General features: G+C 45.9%; 1 protein-coding gene across 5 annotated transcripts in view; it reads right to left on the bottom strand.

Annotated features, from left to right (window-relative positions):
* Nucleotides 1-11,143, bottom strand: part of PLEKHD1 (pleckstrin homology and coiled-coil domain containing D1) — a 30,798-nt gene extending 19,655 nt beyond the window's left edge. For 2 of the 5 annotated variants that reach the window (XM_030004372.1, XM_030004338.1), the window contains exons 1-3: nucleotides 10,389-11,119; nucleotides 1,086-1,179; nucleotides 63-152 (exon numbers count right to left, since the gene is read on the bottom strand). In XM_030004372.1, the coding sequence (XP_029860232.1) occupies nucleotides 63-152; nucleotides 1,086-1,179; nucleotides 10,389-10,537 (333 nt within the window). In that variant the 5' untranslated portion in view covers nucleotides 10,538-11,119. Of the gene's footprint in view, nucleotides 1-62; nucleotides 153-1,085; nucleotides 1,180-10,388 lie in introns of all 5 variants that reach the window. The other 3 variants (XM_030004346.1, XM_030004355.1, XM_030004364.2) reach the window with 3 other exon arrangements.
* Nucleotides 11,144-20,758: the final 9,615 nt, after the last annotated feature.

Raw genomic sequence — 20,758 nt, 5'->3', positions numbered from 1 at the left:
ATCAGCAATAAAACGTTTTGTGGGGGTTGGGGTTTTTTTGAGAAGGAAAGAAATCTACTTACATGGAAGTCTTCGTGAGAGATCTTTATGGCATAAGGCATGTTGGGCTCTTCTTTGGGCTCCACGATGCAGCCTCCCAGGGGTATGACACCCTGGGGATAAACCAGAGTGCTCCAATCAGTCAGCAAAATCAAGTATAACTATTAACTGACCTGGAGCTGAACTTTCACCCTTGGGCACTTGTGGGCCTCTGCCCTGCCTTGGCTATCCCAGGAGGGGCAATACACACAGTTCCTGAAAAGCAGAGGGCCTCCCACCCCCACCAGGAGACCTCCAATTGGTATCTGAAAGGGGGTCGAGATGGCTCTCCTGCTTTTGGCTTGGAGGGAAGGCTGCTAGCTAGAATATGGAAGCGGGAGCTCTTTTATCAAGGAGGAGGTGATCTCCCAACAGGGGCAGGCGTTGCAGATTCACAGTGCGGTACCATGGGGGAGATTGTGGATCCATCGCAGTCACCACCAGTAGGTCAACACCCCACACATGCTGTGTGGGGACGGATGGGTGGCCTGCTGCCCCTAACCAGGCTGGGTGAAATCAGCACCTTTGGAAGCACGTGGGCTTCAGCAGCCTCCAGTGAGCACAGAGGATAAAAGCGGACTCAGAGCACAGATTCCCCCCATGAGAGCTCCAGGCGGCAGAGCTACGGAGGCTGCTGCTTGAGGCTGAGGGCACGTGGGTTAGCAGGGGCTGGCTGCGACTGCTCACGAGTGCAAGTACAGGTTTGGAACAAGCAGCAACCAAAGCTGTTAGCCCCACCACTGGCTTTGCCAACGGTATTCTCAACAAGATTAGTTGATTAGGAGATTGTGAAAACAATCTACTATCAGGCAAAAAAAAAAAATTAAAGTCAAGTACCTGCTGAATCATTAAGGAGCCTGAAGAGGTACTGACATGATTCTTGCTTTTTTTGAGGCTTCCCTGGATCTGTGAGAAGTTTGTGACTTACCTCTTCTTCACTTGCTGGGCCCATGGAGGGAGGAGAAGCTAGACAGAATAACCCCCTCTCCCATGCACATGCTGCTCACCTTGGGGTGGATATTGAAGTATCTATTGCTTTCAAAACTCTTCTTCTCACTCTCAGCATAGTAGAGCAGGAAACTTTCCTTAATGATGAAGAACCTTTAAGAAAGGAAATAAATTCTGCTAGAACAGAGGTCGTGGTTCGCAGCACAAGAAAATCTCCACCTAACTAAAGCTGCTACCTGAGCAGAAGAGTTTACTATTCCCATCTAAGCCTAAGGTGAGGTGCCTCACTTCTGCTCGTAGCCAAGAGCTAGTGCTTAACACTAAGTGCCAAGTTCAAGCGCTTTGTGCTTGCAGCTTACCACAGCGTGCACGCACCGGTGTTGAAGGCAAACCACAGCACCATTTACTCACAGGGGAACAGGACGGCGGTCTGTGCCCAAGACAGGAGCACAGCCAAAGCCTTTTGGTATCTTGACCTGTGCGCGCTCTATCTAGCCCATGTGTTGGATTCAACCTATTGGAAGAGAGCTGCTCCTTTTTTTAAGGGTGTCTCATATGGGCTAAGAGCAACTAAAAGCTTATTTTTGCAATCCACTCCCTGCCACCCTCTTTCCTCCCATGTCGGCATAAGCCAGGAAGAGAAGAGTTCCCACTGTAACACTAAGTCATATGGCAGAGAGAGTCACAGGCTAGCATCCCCAAGTGACTCTCGAGTCAAAAGATTGTCTATGAGAGCACTCCGGAGCAGAAATAAATTTTAGAGATATTTTTAAGCAGAGCTCCTGGCAAAGTCTCCTGTCATTGACCTTTGTAAATACAAAGGAAATTGAAATTTTTTTTTTCTCATATACGTCACATTAAAATGTGCCTTGTTCTGCTCAGTTAGCCTTAGGTATGCTCTGATGAACACTGTCTAGTAGCCACAAAATATCACAGCTTCTGTAAAACCAAGCCTCTAATTTACTGGAGCATGTCCTCAAAATTGTGATTAAAGGAGTGCCACTTTTAGCTTATTTGGATGTTCAAAATGCCCCTGGGAGAGTCCCTCTTCTCTTCAAAATTGAGGTTGCATTTACCCTGCAGGCAGATGTACAGGGGAGAGATATCTGACTTAGCTCAAATTTGGTCTAAATCTCTGCAACGCTCAAAAATGCTGAAGACCAGCTGAAAAAAAATGGGGACAAGTTTAGCAGGGAGGTTTCAAAAGAGTAAATGACAAAGAAAACATGTTGCACTATTCTGTACGTATTTTCTGATATGAGAAAAGAGGGATTTGGAAAGAAAGTGAAAGGCAATAATCTGAAAATTAATAAAGAATGCCTTTTTACACTGCATAAAACACTGCTGTTAATCACTTTCACGTGGTCCCGAGGACAAGAGCTCATGAGGAATCTGGAAAGGATAAGGCCTTTCTGTGAATAATGAGAACATCCCCAGGAAACCCTCCTGCTTCTGGGCAGAAAGCCTCCACTGAGAGGGATCAGGAAGACACTTCTCGGGGCAGCACTTTCCAGTTGTGCAGCCTGGGGATTCCTGCACCTTCCTCCGAAGCCACCGTTAGCGATGGGCTACAGGCTGAAAGGTCTGATCCACAAGAGCAATTCTAATACCTCCACCTGCCCATCCCACCCCAGTCCTCTCCTGAAGCAGAGGACACTGCCTCCAGTAGAGATGGTCACAGCGATTTGGTACTAGTTTGGCTCCTAAAGCTAAAGAAAGAAGTCAAAGCTGGTGAAGAACTATCATTACAATAATAAAATTATATATGTCATTATAATATAATATATTATTGATAATAATTATCATTATTATACTCAGGGGGAAAGCTTTACCACTTGACCAGCTCCTTATCTCTTGCTCTTCTGCCATGGCTCTGGCAAGATAAATGAAATTGCCGCATGCCATGGAAACATGAGCCATGGGCTCACAGAAGGGACTGAAAAACACAGAACAAAGTTAAACTTCCAAACGCTTGCAGCTCTGGACCTACTGTGCGCCTGCTCCAAGATGTTTAAAAGTGACAATCATTGAACACGTGCATATTTACATCCAGAAATCTTCAGAACGTACAAACACCAGCAGCAATTATTGTGCCCCGAATTTTTTCTTCTCCTTGCCCACTCATCTAAACCTGTTCCTGTTGATATCAGAGGCGGGGAGAAGCAGCCAGCTTGCTTCCTCAGCAGGGCACCGTCTTCTTGTTTGATACTCTGGGATCATCATGGTTGACCACCTAACCTCACCTCTTGTTCCTGACCACAGCCTGGCAAAATCTCTCCAAGGAGAACAGCATGACTCAGTGCAAAAAAATCACTCTTCTGCACTGAGGTCATTTAGTCAGTAGTGGACCGAAAAGGTGCTCATTCACAGTGCAGCCTGTCCAGCAAGTTATCTGAGTAGGAGCAATTACTATTCACCTTCCACGCAGGGGACCGTCACCCTTCCAGCCCGAGCTCGTGTCCCAGTGCACCTCCCAGGGGAGCTGCATCTAACGACCCCTTTTCCCATTGGGAAAGCAATGCGCAACCCACCTGTGGGGGCTGTCCGTACTCTCTCTGTATGATTGTAAAAGGTGCCTAAGATGGACAGGGAGATGGATTGCCCGTGGGGCACAACTTGCTTTCCCTATGATGGGAATCTCCATCCTAAACCTCTCGCCAGCGCCACAGATCAGGGACCAGAATGGTTTCCTCATGACAGTAGGCAGGGATGGGAAGGAGCATCCCAGAAAAGCGGGGGGGCTGAACTGCTCACACAACTTTGAGACACCGGCCCATTTAGCAGATGCGTTAGGCACAGCTCTATGGGACACAACTGGTAGAGGGGACTCATCAAGGTCTCACCTTTGTGTGAAAAAAGGATTGGTATTTTCAGATATATTTGCATTAATGGCAAAGGCAGCCATGACCCCTGCAGCAGGTTCAGAGCTGACCCTGGCCAAGGCAGATATCAGAGAGAGCTCCACATAATTTCTGTGAGCAGCAGCCTTGTGCCTTCCTGTTTCGTTTTTCCTCCCACCTCTTGTCATTAACTCTATAAGAAAGCTTTCTTATGAGTAGCTGCATCTTCACTTTATGTCTCTAATGCTTAGTTCAACAAGGACTTGATTTTTAGAGGGACATATAACCTCATCTGCACAATAAATACAGAAATAACTTCTTTAAAGAACAATCCTGCCTGGCCAATGGCCTGTGCTTGGTCCAGTGGGTCAGAGTGAACTAGATACTCCGGGCATAAATATGAAAATAAGGAATAAAAACCAACACACCACATGAAATGGAGAAAGTCTATTCATTGCTTCCAACAGTCTTGTCAGTCTGAACAACCTCGAGAAACATTTGCAAGACAGGTAAAGATACTGATCTTTAACTATGTGTGATTTTTAATCTAAATGTTAACCCCCAGTTAAAGCCAGGCTTTAGTTTGTTACATACTTTCTGCCTGCTCAGTGCTGCTGATAATCCCCATATTACAGATTATGCTCCAGTGGAATACAAAACCAAAACAAAAACCAGACCAAAGCACAGCACAGATCTCTGAGAATTTATGTGCCTCTGGCAGATTAATGAACTATTAGATCCCTGATCTCACAGATGTGGAGAGAATCTGTGGGGATTTGGAATGAAAAATGTACAAAATAAGAGTTTAAAAAATAGTAACAACAAAACCCCACAGCAAATAATGAAGGAAAAACATTGAAAAACTGGTTAGCTGATGGAATTAATATATTTATGCTTAGATTATATTCCCTCATCTATCCTTACCTGGAAGGCAATGACCACTTTAACTTTGACTTTCAGGATGAAGCCTCCATGCAACAATACGAGGATAATTGATGCAGCACAACGGAACGAGGGGTGAAGTGAAGGAGTAGAGAAGAAAGTTACAAGACTCAAGGGCAAGCTGAAGACTGAAGCAGCAGCAAGGTAAGAACAGAAAGGGAAAAGATGACCAAGGGAGAATGGGGAGAGACACCCAGTTAGGACTGGGGGGCTGGAGGCACTGAACCCGTATCCGAATTAGGCACAGATGAGCCAGCAGAAGAAAAAGGAGTGCTGGAAGGACAGGGGAAGGTTTTGAATACAAACAAGAAACCAAAAAAAGAAGATATTTAAAAACAGAGCAGCTTTCAAAAAGCCTGGAGAGCAGCAGCAAAGGTGAGAGGTGAGCGGACCTGGTACAGCCATGCACACTCCACATGCAGCACAAGAGCCATTCACATATGGTCACCCACCCTTGGGTCACCCATGTCCTGTCACTAGATCCTGCACTAAGAAACCACTGAAACTGCAGCGTAATTAAACTGGAATAGCAGAGGAACAGTAACAATCCGAGTGACTTGATCTGCCAGAATTAGACACAACAGCTCTATACTGGACGAGTAGAGATACCTGATCTCTGGGGACAAAGTCCTTTCTTTGTGTCACAGAGGGCTAATGAGATTAATTAGCTAATCTTTGTAAAAGTTTTTGAAGTGACAATGGACTGCGTTACGTGTTTACATTATAAAACTGCAGCAGTCTCACTGGTCCTTCCTTCCAACGGTGGTTTTCTGGGCGCCAGTCCAGGAGCACAGGCAGCGAATCCCCGTTACTACATCAGCCCAGTTCTCTCTCCCTGGGGACGGCTCAGGAAACCGATGGGCAAAGGATCTTTATCGGCACGTCAGCTCAGAGCCTGCAGCACCCGTCCCTCGTCCCTCGCTCTTCCTCTCCTGACAGCTCCAGGCTTTCCTGACTGCCTCTTGCCCCGGTTCCAGGCAGCTGGAGCGGCGCGTGGGCAGGGAGCGGGAAGAGGTGGATGCTTCCTGACAGCAACCAGCCAAGTGGGAAGTTGACAAGGATGAGAGGGAAGCACACGGTCTGCTTTGACTCACAGCCCCTGTGCTGCTTCAGCAGCTCCCGCTGCCCCTGTGCTGCACGCACACACGCTGCTCCGCAGCTGCCTGCCTTCTAGCTTTTTTAGAGCAGAAAACAGTCCTAAACAATCATCCTTTCCATCTGTCCTGTGACCACATCCAGTGACTGTTGGTAGCCACTTTGCTGGAAAACAAGGTTATGTGCATCCTTCGCAGTGCCACAGCCAGGACTGGTCCCAGAGAATATAAAATTTCTCTCTCAACTGTGCTGTGTTTCCCTCCTTCCAGCAGCACCCTGGCATCTCTGATGGATTTACTCAGAGGTATAAGCATATTTTGTGGTTTGTTCTCTACTCTTTTGTCCTAGTTTCAGCTGGGATAGAGTTAACTGTCTTCCTAGTAGCTGGTACAGTGCTATGTTTTGAGTTCAGTATGTGAAGAATGTTGATAACACTGATGTTTTCAGTTGTTGCTAGTTGTGTTTAGACTAATGTCAAGGATTTTTCAGCTTCTCATGCCCAGCCAGCGAGAAAGCTGGAGGGGCACAAGAAGTTGGCACAGGACACAGCCAGGGCACCTGACCCAAACTGGCCAAAGGGGTATTCCATACCATGTGAGGTCCCATCCAGTATAGGAACTGGGAAGGCGGGGGGGGGGGGGGAATCGCTGCTCGGGGACTAGCTGGGTGCCGGTCGGCGGGTGGTGAGCAATTGCACTGCGCATCATTTGTACATTCCAATCCTTTCATTATTGCTGTTGTCATTTTATTAGTGTTACCATTATCATTATTCATTTCTTCTTTTCTGTTCCATTAAACTGTTCTTATCTCAACCCGTGGGTTTTGCTTCTTTTTCCTGATTTTCTCCCCCATCCCACTGGGTGGGGGGGGGAGTGAGTGAGCGGCTGCGTGGTGCTTAGCTGCTGGCTGGGGTTAAACCACGACATGTTTTCAACTCCTAATGTTCCACCTTGCTTTTCTTGTTGACCGCTGAGCAGATGCCCTCCTGGAACTTTTCCCCTTAGCCCCAAAGTCTCTCACCTGAAAGATGACAGTCAGCTTAGAGCCTGACATTTCTGTAAGGGGCTGGGATTACTCACAGTAAAAAAGGATGTGTCACTTCCTATCTGCAAAGCTACAGTGCCCCTTTCATGCCACGTCCAGGGCAGGTACATACCTTGTGCATTTTATTCCAGACTCCATGAGAGGCTGATGCCGTTACCAGTACAACTTTGGGAGTGGGGAAGAGACTAAACTGCTTGTTGTTAACTGGAAGGAAGAACGGGGAGCAGTTTCGTGGGAAGAGGAGGGCCCATAATCAAGGGCCGAGAATATGACTTTCCAAAGACAGTCCAGCAGTGACCCAAGCTTAGACTGGTCAAAAGCACCAGTAAACTCAGAAGACTGTTGCGTCTCTTTTGGAAGGCTATTACTTTACAAGGAAAGAAAATTCACCTTCGGAATAGAACTTCTTCTCTTGGAGAGACAGGGGCTAGGATGCTGCTGATGTCATTCCAAAATAAAGCTCTGAAAGGCAGCATGCTCAGACGTCAGCCCTGGCAGATAAACACAGCCATGCTGGTCCAGTGCCAGAAGCACCCAGCCCACTCTCGGTCAGTTGAGCCCTCTCAGGCAGCACACAAATACTTAGGCTGCAGGACAGACCATTGTGTGGGCAAGGGAAAGGACTGAGAGTGCTCCAGACAACTGCCTCATGTCAAGTCTTGCTGTCTTCACACGTGCCATCAGATGCCAGCCCTGACTAAAACAAGGCTCTGCTATCCCTCCCTGCATAACCTCTACTGCTGTGAAATCTCCAAACCTGGGATTTCAATCACCAAAGCACTGGACACCGTGCCTGGACTTTTTTCCTTGATCCATTACCAACTCAGGCTCCATCTTTCCCTTAAACATTTGCTCTTCTTCTCAGTGTCTCTAGCAGCACTGTTGCTACAGCCAAAAGAATAGGATCAAGCCAGTAAGTATCATGCATCTCTTAACAGCCACACAGACCCATCTGCATGGCTGATGGCCTGATGCGATCAATCCTCCTGTTGCATGCTGGTTTATCTCCCATATCTTGGGAAGACTTTCCTTGGGACGGGGAGTAGTAATATTGTCCAGAGCAAAATTACTTCACAGCAAAGTTACTACCTGTAAATACCAAACAGATTAAAAGTAGTAATCTGAGATTTCAGGACAAAAATCTACATTGCTCAGAGATCAGATCCTCAACTGTATCTAGCAATAGTCAATTCTTTCTCTTAATTTAACTGGAATAGGAAACATCTCTTCTCCTTTTCATAAAATAATGCACTTGACCAGCTGTGTCTTGGTGGGCATGGAGGTTAAAGGGGGGGAATAGATGAATTGCTCCTTATCCCCCCATAATGACCGACTTCTAATAACATGCAAGATTTTTTACTTTAAAGGAAATCTCTCCTGCGATAAAAAAAATCTTATTGTTCCACCTGTTCCAGTCTTTTTACTCCAGAAACCCCTTCCTTCCAAATCCTACAGATTCCCTGTGTTCATCTCCCACTGACCTGTCTCTGGTGCCCCAGGACCCTCAGCTGCCATGCTTGCAGCTAACCTTCCACATCATCCCCACCCCACAGTCACCCCCCCATCTCTTCCCACCTGCTATCACTAAAATATTTACCACTTGCTGAAGATGGGGGTGACTTCTAGGAATAGAACAGCACTAAATAAATAATGACAGAGAGAGCAGAGATGGGCCATTTGCCTGCAAGAAATTTTGATTAGGAAGAAAAAAAAGCCTTTTAAGAATTTCTCCTCCGTGGCAAATTACCTTCCCCTCTGTTATTCTGTCCGCTTCTTTTCCATAACACAGTCAAATTAGTTTCCAGACATAATTCATTTAAATATCAATGTCTGGGAGCTGAGTAGGGAGCATCAGCACAAATTCTCTCCTGGGTGAAAAAAGGCCATTGTTTTGGGGGCAGGGATGGGGTGGGTGGGGGAGTACAGCATAAAACCTGCATCCGGGTCAGAGATTGCTACAAACACAAAACTGCTTCCCAAGCAACATTTAACTGTTTTTCAGGCCACACCATCTTCACAGGTCTATTAGACTAGACAGCACTTTGGTTACTACACAGCGCAAAACTGGGAAAGCTGGGTTTAGAAATGGATTTGATGTGTTGTGCCTACACTGCAGACTGCAGCGAAAAGGTACCCAAAAAGGTAAGTACCCGAGGTAGCCAACAGACATTGCTCATGTGCAGGTTAATTTATTCTTCCAAAAAGCCTTGACACGCACTGTGCTACAAAGGCTACAAAACTGCCTTTCAGCTCCAGAGGTAGCTCCGGCTTCCTGTGCTGCCTTTTGTTAATGACTTATTTGTGTCTTTCCCCAGTGGAAAGGTGAGGTGGGGGAAGAAAACAACATTACTTTGCTTTTCTGGCAGACTTTTTCATCTGCCGATATCAAACTACTAAAGGCGGGTAAGTACTACTATCCTTCTTTAATAGATCATGACAACAAATCCTGAGTCACAAAACATATCTCTGGCAGTGGTAGGGTGAAAATGCAAGTTTCTCAGCTGCCAGTCTTCTAACTGAATCATTTGCCAACGACATCTATCAGCAGTGACATTAATCTGCCGTCCAGGAGTGCTGTAAGGTTTAATCCATTGGATCATGTACCCCCCGTGAGCAATGAGAAAGAGCTGTACTATGTTTCTGTGCGAATACCCATCCATAAACAGTCGTGTCTCACCATCTGACAGCCAGCAGAAAAAACTCTGCTGTGAGATTCAGCAATTCGCATAAAAAAACTACACCAACTTTAAACCTCAAACTGACCTATCACTTCAGTATTATAGAACATATTTCTGTCCTTGGTAAAAGGTTATAGCAAATGCTTTCCAGCTCCAAGCTTCCCGGCTGCTGATACGCAACACACAGCAGCAGCTTACAACTCCCTAGCAGCAGATGGGAAAGAATTCAGAGCCACCTTCTCCCCAGGGAAGATAGTCTGCATTTGCTGTTCCAAGCGTGCCATCACCATCACGCAGCACAGCAGTACTGATGCTGGTCCACAAACCTCTGCAGACCATACACATGCACACGCAGTCCCACATGCACAATCAGTCCAGCTTAGCCATCTCGTACCCAAAGGACTCAAAGAGCTTTAACAAGTGCTAATGAACAAAGTCAAGCAGTTCAGGGGCAAAATATAGGAGCTGACTTTTCCTCTTTCATGAAATGATCGTAGGATAATTATCCAGAGGATGCAGCTAGTCCCTATTCCCACCCTGGAGTACACGTTGCACAGGGACTGGGCAGATAAAGAAGAAAGCATAATGGGGTGCCATGTGTGTAAAGCAGACTCAGAACAGCAGGGAAGCTATGCCCAAAGTTTCACCCCTAGTCTCTGCCTGGCTAGCTGCACTTGAAGAGCCAAGCACTCAGGCTCTAACTTACCCCAGCACCCTTAGGCTTTGTATTTCACCTGAGCATCCCTCAGCGACTGTAGCTTACCTCCTGGACCATTTGGCTGACTGCCTCCCAAAGGGTCTCTTCCAGAGCACGCCGTACAGCTGCACTTTGGTGCTGATGTCCAGAGCATCTGAATCTGCCTGCTCCATCGATGGAGAAGGGGATACGGAACTGGATTTTGAAGCGAACATTATAGATGGATCTGGTTCTAACTCTCTCCCTCTGCGTGGCAGCTCAGGGAATCCGATTAAATGCAATGAACCAGAAGGACGTAACCAGCCACTCCAAGCGGCAGACGGAGAGACTGGGCTATGGTTTGAATCAATAACTTGACTGCTCAGCACTCAGTCAATAATTCTCTCCCTGATGCACAGATGATGAGAGTTTCCTCATTGCGTATTACTTCCTGATGCATTACAGACAGCACACATCCCAGCCCAAGGAAAAAAAAGAGTGAAGAGAGCCAGAGATCAGGAACACAGAGAGGCAGAAAGAGCTCATCAGAGAGAAAGCTCCCAGCAATAACATAAGCCAAAATACATCTGCACCAGAGCTGGCTTGGAAGGTTATTTCACTCGACATTGCAGCACCCCAGACAGAAATCAGGGCAAGATGGACGTTTTACTGTCAGGCATCTCTTACTCTGATACATACCCCCAAAATCTTGCACTTGGAGACAGGTTCTTCTCATTTGTCCCAAGGAAAAAGGGAGCAGAATGGGTGGGAGCCAGCAAGTTCAATAAGATTCCCTCTGCCATTGGAAGGCTTTTGCTGTGCCAGCCTGGCACTGCCCACCCAGTACAGTTCACGTGGCTGCTGGATTTGGACTGGGCAGTGTCCATGCTGCACGCCTTGCTCAGCCTTAAAGGGCCATTGCTGATCAAAGCTGATCAAAGTTACGAGCATAAAATTCTGCCTGCCTCCGTGCCTTGCTGCATCTTGGAGATGTGGCAAGCGCAGCCTCTGCCCTGCCTCTTAGGTACCAGCTCCTTCCTGGCCACAGCACAGAGACATAGGAATATGTCACACAGCTCAGGTGAGTCTCCATTCATCTCCCGTTTAGTACTCTCACAACAAGCTTTTTATTCTGGTTCCCTAAGTCCTCGTTCCTCTCTTGAAACCCACCCTCCCTGCAGAGATACAAACACAGCCCTCCAAAAGAACCTCTGTCTTTTGTAATGCCCACAGGAAAGCACATTAGCATCAAATTGTTCCTTCCTGCATCCTGCCTTCCCACCAGGATTAGGATTTGGGGAAGAACTGCCTGCATTGTGCCTGGTAAAACATCTGGAGTTTTGGGGTATCATATAACCAATAAAGACACATACATGCTGTGAGGCATCTGCTCCTGTTTTAACCTGTGCCATCCTATCTGTATCGAGTTAGATGCTCTAATTGCTAAATGTCAGCCCTTCCCAGTGCGGTTATTCAGAAGTGACACACTGCAGACACACGGTCCTCTCTCATTCCTGGAGATTAGAAACCTGGGACATGCCATACGCTAGATCACAGCACTGGGGACAGGCTCGCTTAGCTTTATATGGTCACAGGCACTTGCAAAGCATCTTAAATAGAGGAAACACAGACAGCCCGCCTCCAGCTCACAAGGTGCATTTGGTATTAGAGAAATTATAGATGCAGGTCCCTGATAAAAGTGTCTATTGATCGCTAGATGAGAGAGTCAGCAAACTCGATGCTTTGTTACTTTCTCTCATCCTGGCTTTGACTGGCCTTTTGGTCCCAGACAGGACATGTCCTGAGCAGCGTCAAAGACCATCTCAGAGTGACATTAAGGGAGAGGGTGGTGAACAGGGGAGAGCAGCAGATACTGCCTCCATCTCACCTGAGCCTCAACTCTAGAATACAACACTGCATTGCAGAAGAGAAGTATTAATGCTGTAGTGACCATTCCTCACACTGCACTGAGAAGAAACTACTACTCATAATCAGGAGAGGAAAAAGGTTCCCTGGAATTATGTTGCACAAAGGGTAAAAAGGATTCTGGGCCCAACAGCATCACCTTAATTTATAATTGTGGAGTGAAAACACACAGAGCTCCCACGTAAGGATGATCCAGCGCCCCTGCCATTGCACTGCACTGGCGATGCAAAGATCTGATAGCAGTGACCTGCAGATTTTCATCCTTTGCTTCTTTACTTCTTTTTATCTTGTACAAATCAAGAGAGAAAAGAGGTCTCTAGCTCCCAACATCAAAAAACTGAGATACTGTTTCCTCTGGAGACCTCTAGGACAAGCAAGGGACTGAGTAGTCACAGCAAATTCTTTAGAGTGGGCAGCCGCAGGGGAGGGAAAGAGCAACTTGCTTTTGTCAAGTGACCAAGAGTTAAACATGGGCAGGAGCCAGCAACACTAGGGCAGTAATAGCAGTGGGGTGGATTTTGTAACTGCTGGTGTCTGGACAAAGTAATCTGTAATAACAGTGGTTATGTTAACATTCCCTTTACGTGTGTACTAGCCCAAAATAAATTGGTGGCCTGTCTGAAGGGAAGAGCAGGAGAGCAACACAACCGGTCTGAGCAACTTGCCTCTCACAAACAGAAGGTAACAGCATAACGGCCCCCTTAAAGGTTCTTCGATGTTACTTCTGTCAGATGCAAAACTTACTTCAACTGGCCAGGAACTTCAGGATCAAGAGAACAGTGTCACAAAACCCGGCCGGGAGAAAAGGGTCCACCACAGTAGGGAGAGCTGTGTCCTGCAGAAGCGCCTTCTCCAAATTCCAGGGGACAGAAAGCCTTAGGAAAGCACAAGCAGACTTGGTTTTGCTGCAAGCTCTTGGTGAAACCTAATAGCCCAAAAGCACATAGATATTTATACAGAGATAATAAATTTGTATTTAATCTGGGAGCTCACCATTTAATAAGAGCAGAGGAGGGAGACCCAAGTATACAAGACCTTCACAGGACAACCGTGTGACACCAGTGCAAAAAGAAAAATGCAGTCGTGGTCTGCATTGTAAGTGAAGGCAGACATAAGCCCTTGTGCCAGACCCACACACAATCCCTTCTGTACAGTTCTGGCCAAACAGATTCCCTGGCCCTGAAGAGATGCAGAAAAAGACTTGAGGGATGATCACAGGTATAGCTAACCCATAGTATGACAGGAGACTAAAAGGATTTCACTTGTTTAAATTAGAGCAAAGGGGAAAATTTGACTGCTGTCTAGTTTCAGGCACTCTTTCCCCTCTTAATGTATTGGTAAAGGTTGGTGCTTGCAATAGAACAAACTGACCTAAATTGGCCATGAATAGACGAGAAGGTGTGTAACTGTCACAGGAAGGGGGTTGTGGAACTGCTTCACAAGAGCAGCAGAGGCGAAGACATTACTTGGTTGGATCCGTTACACACAAAGCAACCTGAGGTGGCCGTACCTTCCAGAGATACAGATTAGGCTCACTTGCTTTCTCTGAAACATTTTTGTTCCAGAATAATAATTTAAACATTTTTAGATGGATGTTTCAGTCTTGATGGCTCATGGGGGACACACAACTGTACACTCTGGAGAGAAAGCACTGGAGCTTTACTCAGAAAAATCTTCCTGCAGAGAGACAGGTTGTACTGATACAGGAATTATTTTGCTAATATGTTGTCCCTACTTTTCCTACACATCAAGCCAATAAAATTTTGCTCAAAAAAACCTTTGAAGCAGACAGCAGTGCAAGCTAGTACAGAAGTAACACTCCATCATCACAGGCCACCCTCCAGCTGGAAGATGCTCCGTTTCAGTTTAAGGATACACATACTGGCTAACTGCAGCCAATGAGGAGGCTTGTGGGTTTTTTTGTTTTGTTTTTTGGTTTTTTTTAAGTGAAAAGTTATACGTTTATGTTCTGGGCAGCCTTACAATAATACTTTATGCAGAAAAGAACAAACTAATCCTTAGGCTGGGGCCAGGAAGTCAAGATTTGGATCAGAGCTGCGGCAGAGTTGGAAAGATTCAGATCTTGCCTTCCCGTATGGATTCCCTTTCCTCTTACAGCTTCTGATAGGCTCTGTAGCTGTTTTCAACCCAAAAAACCATTAGCAATTACGGAAGGTATTAGCAGGTACCTGGAACAATGTGGAGAAATAAAAAGAAAGTCCAGCTCAGGTTTCATTTATGATACATCATTCTTGCAAAGATAAAATGTCACATGTATCTATCAAAATTATGTTCCAGCTTCCCAGATGTACAGTTGTGTGCGGAGACTATTTTAAATAGAACAAAAGCAACCACCGTCCACCCATCCCTAGTGCAATACATTGACAGATTATGTTTCCTTTGCACGTGATTAAATTCTTAGTGTCAGATCAGAAGGCAGAGCTGTCCTGCAGAGCTCAAAGAAAAGAGTTATTCAGCAAACAGTCACTGAAGTGAAAAGCCTTTGTAGATTTATAACCCCATCTGACATCATCCCTTGGTGAGAATCACGAGGTCTCAGTGTCCTGTTCCAGACAACGCCCTCCACCTGTCCCAGCCCTTCCAACCCACCCAGATCCACGTTGGATGGCCCATGAGTCATATTAAACTATTAGCTGTGAATATAGCACCACTTCAGGAAACTTCCAGGAAGACAGAAAATAAGATGCCAGTTTACTGAAGCAAAGGGATTTGATAGCAAGCAGCCAGCCCAATAGCCTTGTGGACAGTAAGCACTCACAGCCTGGCTTTTGGGGGGTGGCTTGTTCAGGGACTGACACCACAGTCAATGACCGTTTCTCTCAGCATCTGTGGTGGGCTGACGCTGGCTGGACACCAGGTGCCCACCAAAGCTGCTCTACCACTCCCCTCCTCAGCTGGACAGGGGAGAGAAAATATAATAAAAGGCTCGTGGGTCAAGATAAAGACAAGGAGAGATCACTTGCCAGTTATCATCATGGGCAAAAAAGACTCAACTTGGGGAAAATTAATTTAATTTATTACCAATCCAATCAGAGTAGGATAGTGAGAAATAAAACCAAATCTTAAAACACCTTCCCCCCACCCCTCCCTTGTTCACAGGCTTGACTTTACTCCTGATTTTCTGTACCTCCTCCCCGCCAGCAGCACATGGGGACAGGGAACAGGGGTTGGGGTCAGTTCGTCACACCTTGTCTCTGCCGCTCCTTCCTCCTCAGGGGCAGGACTCCTCACTCCTCCCCGGCTCCACCGTGGGGTCCTGCCCGGGCTGCAGGTGGAGATCTGCTCCACCATGGACCTCCCTGGGCTGCAGGGGGACAGCCTGCCTCACCCTGGTCTTCCCCACGGGCTGTAGGAGAATCTCTGCTCTGATGCCTGGAGCATCTCCTCCCCCTCCTTCTGCACTGACCTGGGGGTCTGCAGGGTTGTTTCTCTCACGTATTCTCACTCCTCTCAGCTGGCTGCTGTTGCACAGGGTTTTTTTTCCCCCTTCTTAAATATGTTATCCCAGAGGCGCTACCACCGTCACTGATGGGCTCAGCCTTGGCCAGCGGCGGGTCCATCTTGGAGCCGGCTGACATTGGCTCTGTCAGACATGGAGAAAGCTTCCAGCAGCTTCTCACAGAAGCCATGCCTGTAGCCCCCCCACTACCAAAACCTTGCCACGCAAACCCAATACATGTATCTAAAGGAGAAAATTTCTTTTTTTTTTTTTTTAATCCTACTAAGAGATCTCTTCTGAAAGAAGATTCATTCACTGTGGTGGTGGTGTTTTTGTTTGTTTGTTTTAAAAAATGGTTTCTGCTAAAGAGGCATTTTTTAGGGACTTTAGAATACAACAAAGTAGTCAGCTACATTAGAATAAGCTTCCTCCAGAAGTTAGCCCATAAGCTTCCTGCAATACACCAGTTTTTCCCCCATCAAGCCTAAATACCACGAAGTAATCACATGGCTTACATAAAAAATACTCAGTACTGGAAGAGTTAAATAGGCTGCTTCCAAGAAGCAGCTTGTTCAACAGCAGTAAATAAATACAGCCCTACTTGCTTTCTAGCTTTCCTTAGATTATGAACCCACCAGCACACGCTCCCTTCCCCTCCTCCCTGGGGAAGGGCAGCGCTGCACGTCCGTGGTGACTGCTGCCTAACCAGCCGCGCTGCTCAGGCAGCCCCAGCCAGCCAAATCCCAGTCCCAGTTCTGAGGCTGTGGGAGGGCCCAGTGGCCATGGGTACACTGGTCCTCATGGGGAGCAGCTGAACCTCCATGCACAGGGAGATGAAAGAACAAACCTTACCCCAAAAAGGTTTCATAACAGTGTTCACAGCTGGTAAGCTTGCTGCTTAACCTGCAGACCACCTGCATTTCTATTTACCTTTCCTGGAGCATTTGATTTTACCTCCATCTTACCTGCTTGTGGTCAACATCATTCAACCTGATCCCAAGTGTGACAACAGCAACAGTAGAGAGTTACCAAGGATGTGGTTTGACCAGGTGACACAGCTCAGCAGCAATGGCTTAGCCAGCTCTGCTGGAAGCTTTCTGCACAGAAAACAGCAAAGTCAAGTTGAGGACTACCTATGACATGCATACATGTGCCGCGTGAGTAGCACTGGCTACATAAAAGCCAGCTCAGCAATTTTTAAAAGACTTTCTTGCCCTTTGCACCCTGTGGTGCCAGAGCACTCGGAGATCTAGCAAATAGATCAGAGACAAGGTTTGGAGCAGTTATTTCAGAAGTCGGCACAGAGCTTCAAGGTGCAATTGCTTACTCAGTCCTGTTAATTCTGAGAACAGAAAAGGTGTTGCCTTCATAATGAGTTCAGTACAACGGGGCTTAGCTTCCAGCCCTGGCAATATCCCTACCTGACTTAAGCATGTAACTTGATTTCTCTCAGCCACAGTTCCTCACCTATGACACTGGTACTAAATTCAGAACTTCATAAGAATACATATACCCATACAGTAGTTTGGGTACAACGGCCAGACAAAAAAATCCTGCAAAAGAGAAGGATTTGTTAGAGATTTCTCAGCAGAATAATGGATGGGAAAAATGTAATACCTCTACATATTAACACAGGCAAACAATTGGAGCACCATCAACACTTTAGATCTGACAAAACAGTCCAGCAAGCAGTAAATGAGGTCCAGGGCTGACAGCTGCCCACTCTGGAGAAGCACACTCCTTAGCTGTTTCAACATCAGTCAGTAGATCTGAACTCTCACTCCAAGTTTCTAGAACAGGGTTAGGTGCAGGACTACTTTCTACAAGGTGTTTCTCAACTGCAAAAGTTTAGATATTGATTGCAGTCCACTAATTTCTACCCACTTTGTTCCCTCTGGTCAAAACAGGGAAAGAAGTCATAGGCTTAACTTTTAAACAATAAATACATATCCAGAAAGCAGAACTGGCTAAACCATGTCTTCATTTAATCTAAAGTCCACAAAACGCCCAGCACACACACACACACAGACCATAACTGCTTTTGCATACACATTCAATGTTCCCTTTACCCCTACCATTATTATGATCATTGAAGGCAAGGCCTTAAAAAGCTAAGGACACTACAATTAGGCCTTCATTCAGGAGTGGAAACTGCAGGGACCACAACACTGATGTTCTTCACACCCTTCACCTATACATTCTGTTATACCCCTCAGCTCTAATCTGCAGCAGCCTCCACTTCCAAGTTTCTCTCTCTCGGTCCTGCTCACAGCCAGTCACTGCGAGCTCAGGGCTCCTGCTGTACGCATACACAGGACAGGAACAAGAGATACTTCTTGCCTCCCTCCTATCTGCATTCTCAAGGAGTTATCTAAATAGAGACACAAAGATCTACTGGTGCCACCTATCACAGCAGGATACCGTGACAGCTCTACCGCAAACCCTATATGTTAAAGGAGAGCCATCAGACATATGAAAGAAACTGCCTGGCAAGGAAGGACACCGAAAGCAAAAATACAGCGGGCTAAGAGGGCCATCTCCTCCCTCACCATCTCCAGTTACCCTTCCCATGAGCCATGCTGCCATACAGCTTTTGTAGATGAGGCCTCTTTCGTACTGCTGAAGTCCAGGCTGCAGGGAACAGCACGGAAAAACTCCCAGGCAGACTCATTGCTTAGCCCTCCATCTGTACCAAATCACATTCACGTGAAGCATCTGCACAGAATAAATACCAGGAGTACAAAGTTTTGTTCAAGATCAGTTGTCCCTCAGTTTCTCCCTCAAAAAGAGAAAACAGAACATGGGAAATCCATTGCAGTCCTAAAACGTGACTCATTCTACTTATAGCTTCACCCTCTGGAAGCAAGTAAGAAAAGCTTGACTAAGAGGCATTACAGTAAGAGTCATTCAGATTAGTACTAAGGCTTGTAAGCAGAGTTTTTAGCAGCCCTCTTCAGCCCACTATAACCATGAGTATCTCATTTAAAGTGTTTCTTCAGACAGCAGAAGCCCATTAACTTCCACAGGCTCCAACATAACTATGATCATATATCATAAAGTAATTACCACTTCAGACACTGGATGGGCATACAGATACAGAACAAGCATTTTTCCCCTGTCTAATAATTTCACCTCTGCTTTTAGATTTTCTAAATACTATATAGCTTTGGTGTCAATCAGCATGATACAGCTTACTTTTAATTAGCTCTACAAGTTTTCCAAATGAGGCTTTTTTCTTAACCCCCCCATCCACCATAAGGGTTTGTTAATCTCTAGACATCTCAGACAAGAGGGAGAAGTGCTGTGATAAGGAAGGTGGAATGTTGTGCAGTTCTGCCTGCAGGGATATTTGGATAAGGCTTGCACATATCAGTAGAAGAATGGCTTAATTTGTAAGCTGGAACAAGAGATGACAGTTCATCTTCTTGCTGCTGCGCTCATCCCTAATGAGTCTCTGATAAAAATGCTGATGAAAAATTTTTTTCCTTAACAAATGAAGGAACACTCTACAGCCATCATCAGGAAGCCTGCAACACCACAGCTCCTCAGTATTTAAGATTTTAGTGGTAACTCTTGTAACATAAATGCACCAAAAGCACTTCCTCACATCTCCAAAAGGATTTACAACAGGCTGCAGTGGTTAAGTCTCCGGTTACCAAGGCAACATTTTTATTAAACACACTAAAAGAATGCTAATATACTGCATAATACTTCACCATTAAAACTGAATTTTACTTGCCAAAAAAACAAGAGCCTATCTGGCAAAATACTGGCTTCCCATCCTTACTCCCTTGCACCTGCCTGTACTAGCTATAATAGCAATACTGTGATTTGTTTCAGTTCTCCTACTGACTTTACACTAATCATATTGTCTTGTGATTAAGCCAGTATAAAGAGATTACATTTTTTCCTAAGTACACAAGTCCTATGAGCTACCAGAAAAATCAAAAGTAAGCAATTAGCTGAGAAGATTGCTTATTGCTTGAGTGAAATAGCTAAAACACTAACTGTTAAAGTGACAGGTTCTTAGGTAAGTCTGTAGATAGCAACTGCAGGTGAAAAACATAAATCCTTTTTTTAATTAATTGCTTAGAAATCATCTCCATTAAGGCTATCTCTTAAATGGATACATGAAGTTTGGGAATGCATACATCACCCATCCTATAACAGCATCATTCCCCTTTCTCTTTTCTGAGAATGTATGTCTAAAACCCAATCCTGCTTACATGGCAGCTGGAGAGTATGGAGAGCAAGCATAAACTGTGTCAAGTCAGCAGCTATAGGAGGGATCTCATCAATGTATACAAATACCTGAAAGGAAGGCGCAAAGAGGATGGAGCCAGGCTCTTTTCAGTGATGCCCAGTGACAGGACAAGAGGCAATGGGCACACACCAAAACACCAGAGGTTCCCTCTGAACACTTTTTTACTGAGAGTATTAATGAGCACTGGCACAGGCTGCCCAGGGAGGCTGTGGAGTCTCCCACCTTGGAGATATTCAAAAGCCATCTGGACACAGTCCTGGGCAATTGGCTCTAGGTGACCCTGCTTGAGCAGGGGTGGTGTTGGACCAGGTGACCTCCAAAGGTCCCTTCCAGCCTCCACCACTCTGCAATCAGTGCTCTAGACTGCATTCAATTAGTGCCTTCCCACCATGTGCTAAAGAACTTGGCACACTGCCAGGTACCATCCCATATCAGGGAGGTGAAGGTGAGTCCTTAATTACCCATCTGCAAGCTGCTTAAGGGGTTACCTCACTCTCTAAGATTGCTTTAAACCATTAACATTTCCTGAATTGCTCCAGCTGATAGTTTTACCAAGTGACAGAGTTTCAGACTACTTACTTGCAAAACCCACAGATCCTACATACAGATCTGAAAAGCCTATGCAGGTGTTTCCTTAGGGACTGCCTTGTGACAGGGTGTCAACTTCCTAGTTATTCCAAGGATCCCAATTCCGATTCTCATCCTTGCCCTAAATCCTGGCAGTAGCCATAGGATGCCACAGTGGTAATAACTTTCTTCTACAAATCTCTAAGAGCATACACACAACAGGACACGCTTTGGTAAGAG

The sequence above is a fragment of the Aquila chrysaetos genome, chromosome 2 (genome assembly GCF_900496995.4).
Source record: "Aquila chrysaetos chrysaetos chromosome 2, bAquChr1.4, whole genome shotgun sequence".
Taxonomy (NCBI): Eukaryota; Metazoa; Chordata; class Aves; order Accipitriformes; family Accipitridae; genus Aquila; species Aquila chrysaetos.
Note: the sequence above shows the minus strand (reverse complement) of the source record. Positions and strands in the feature narration are given on the sequence as shown.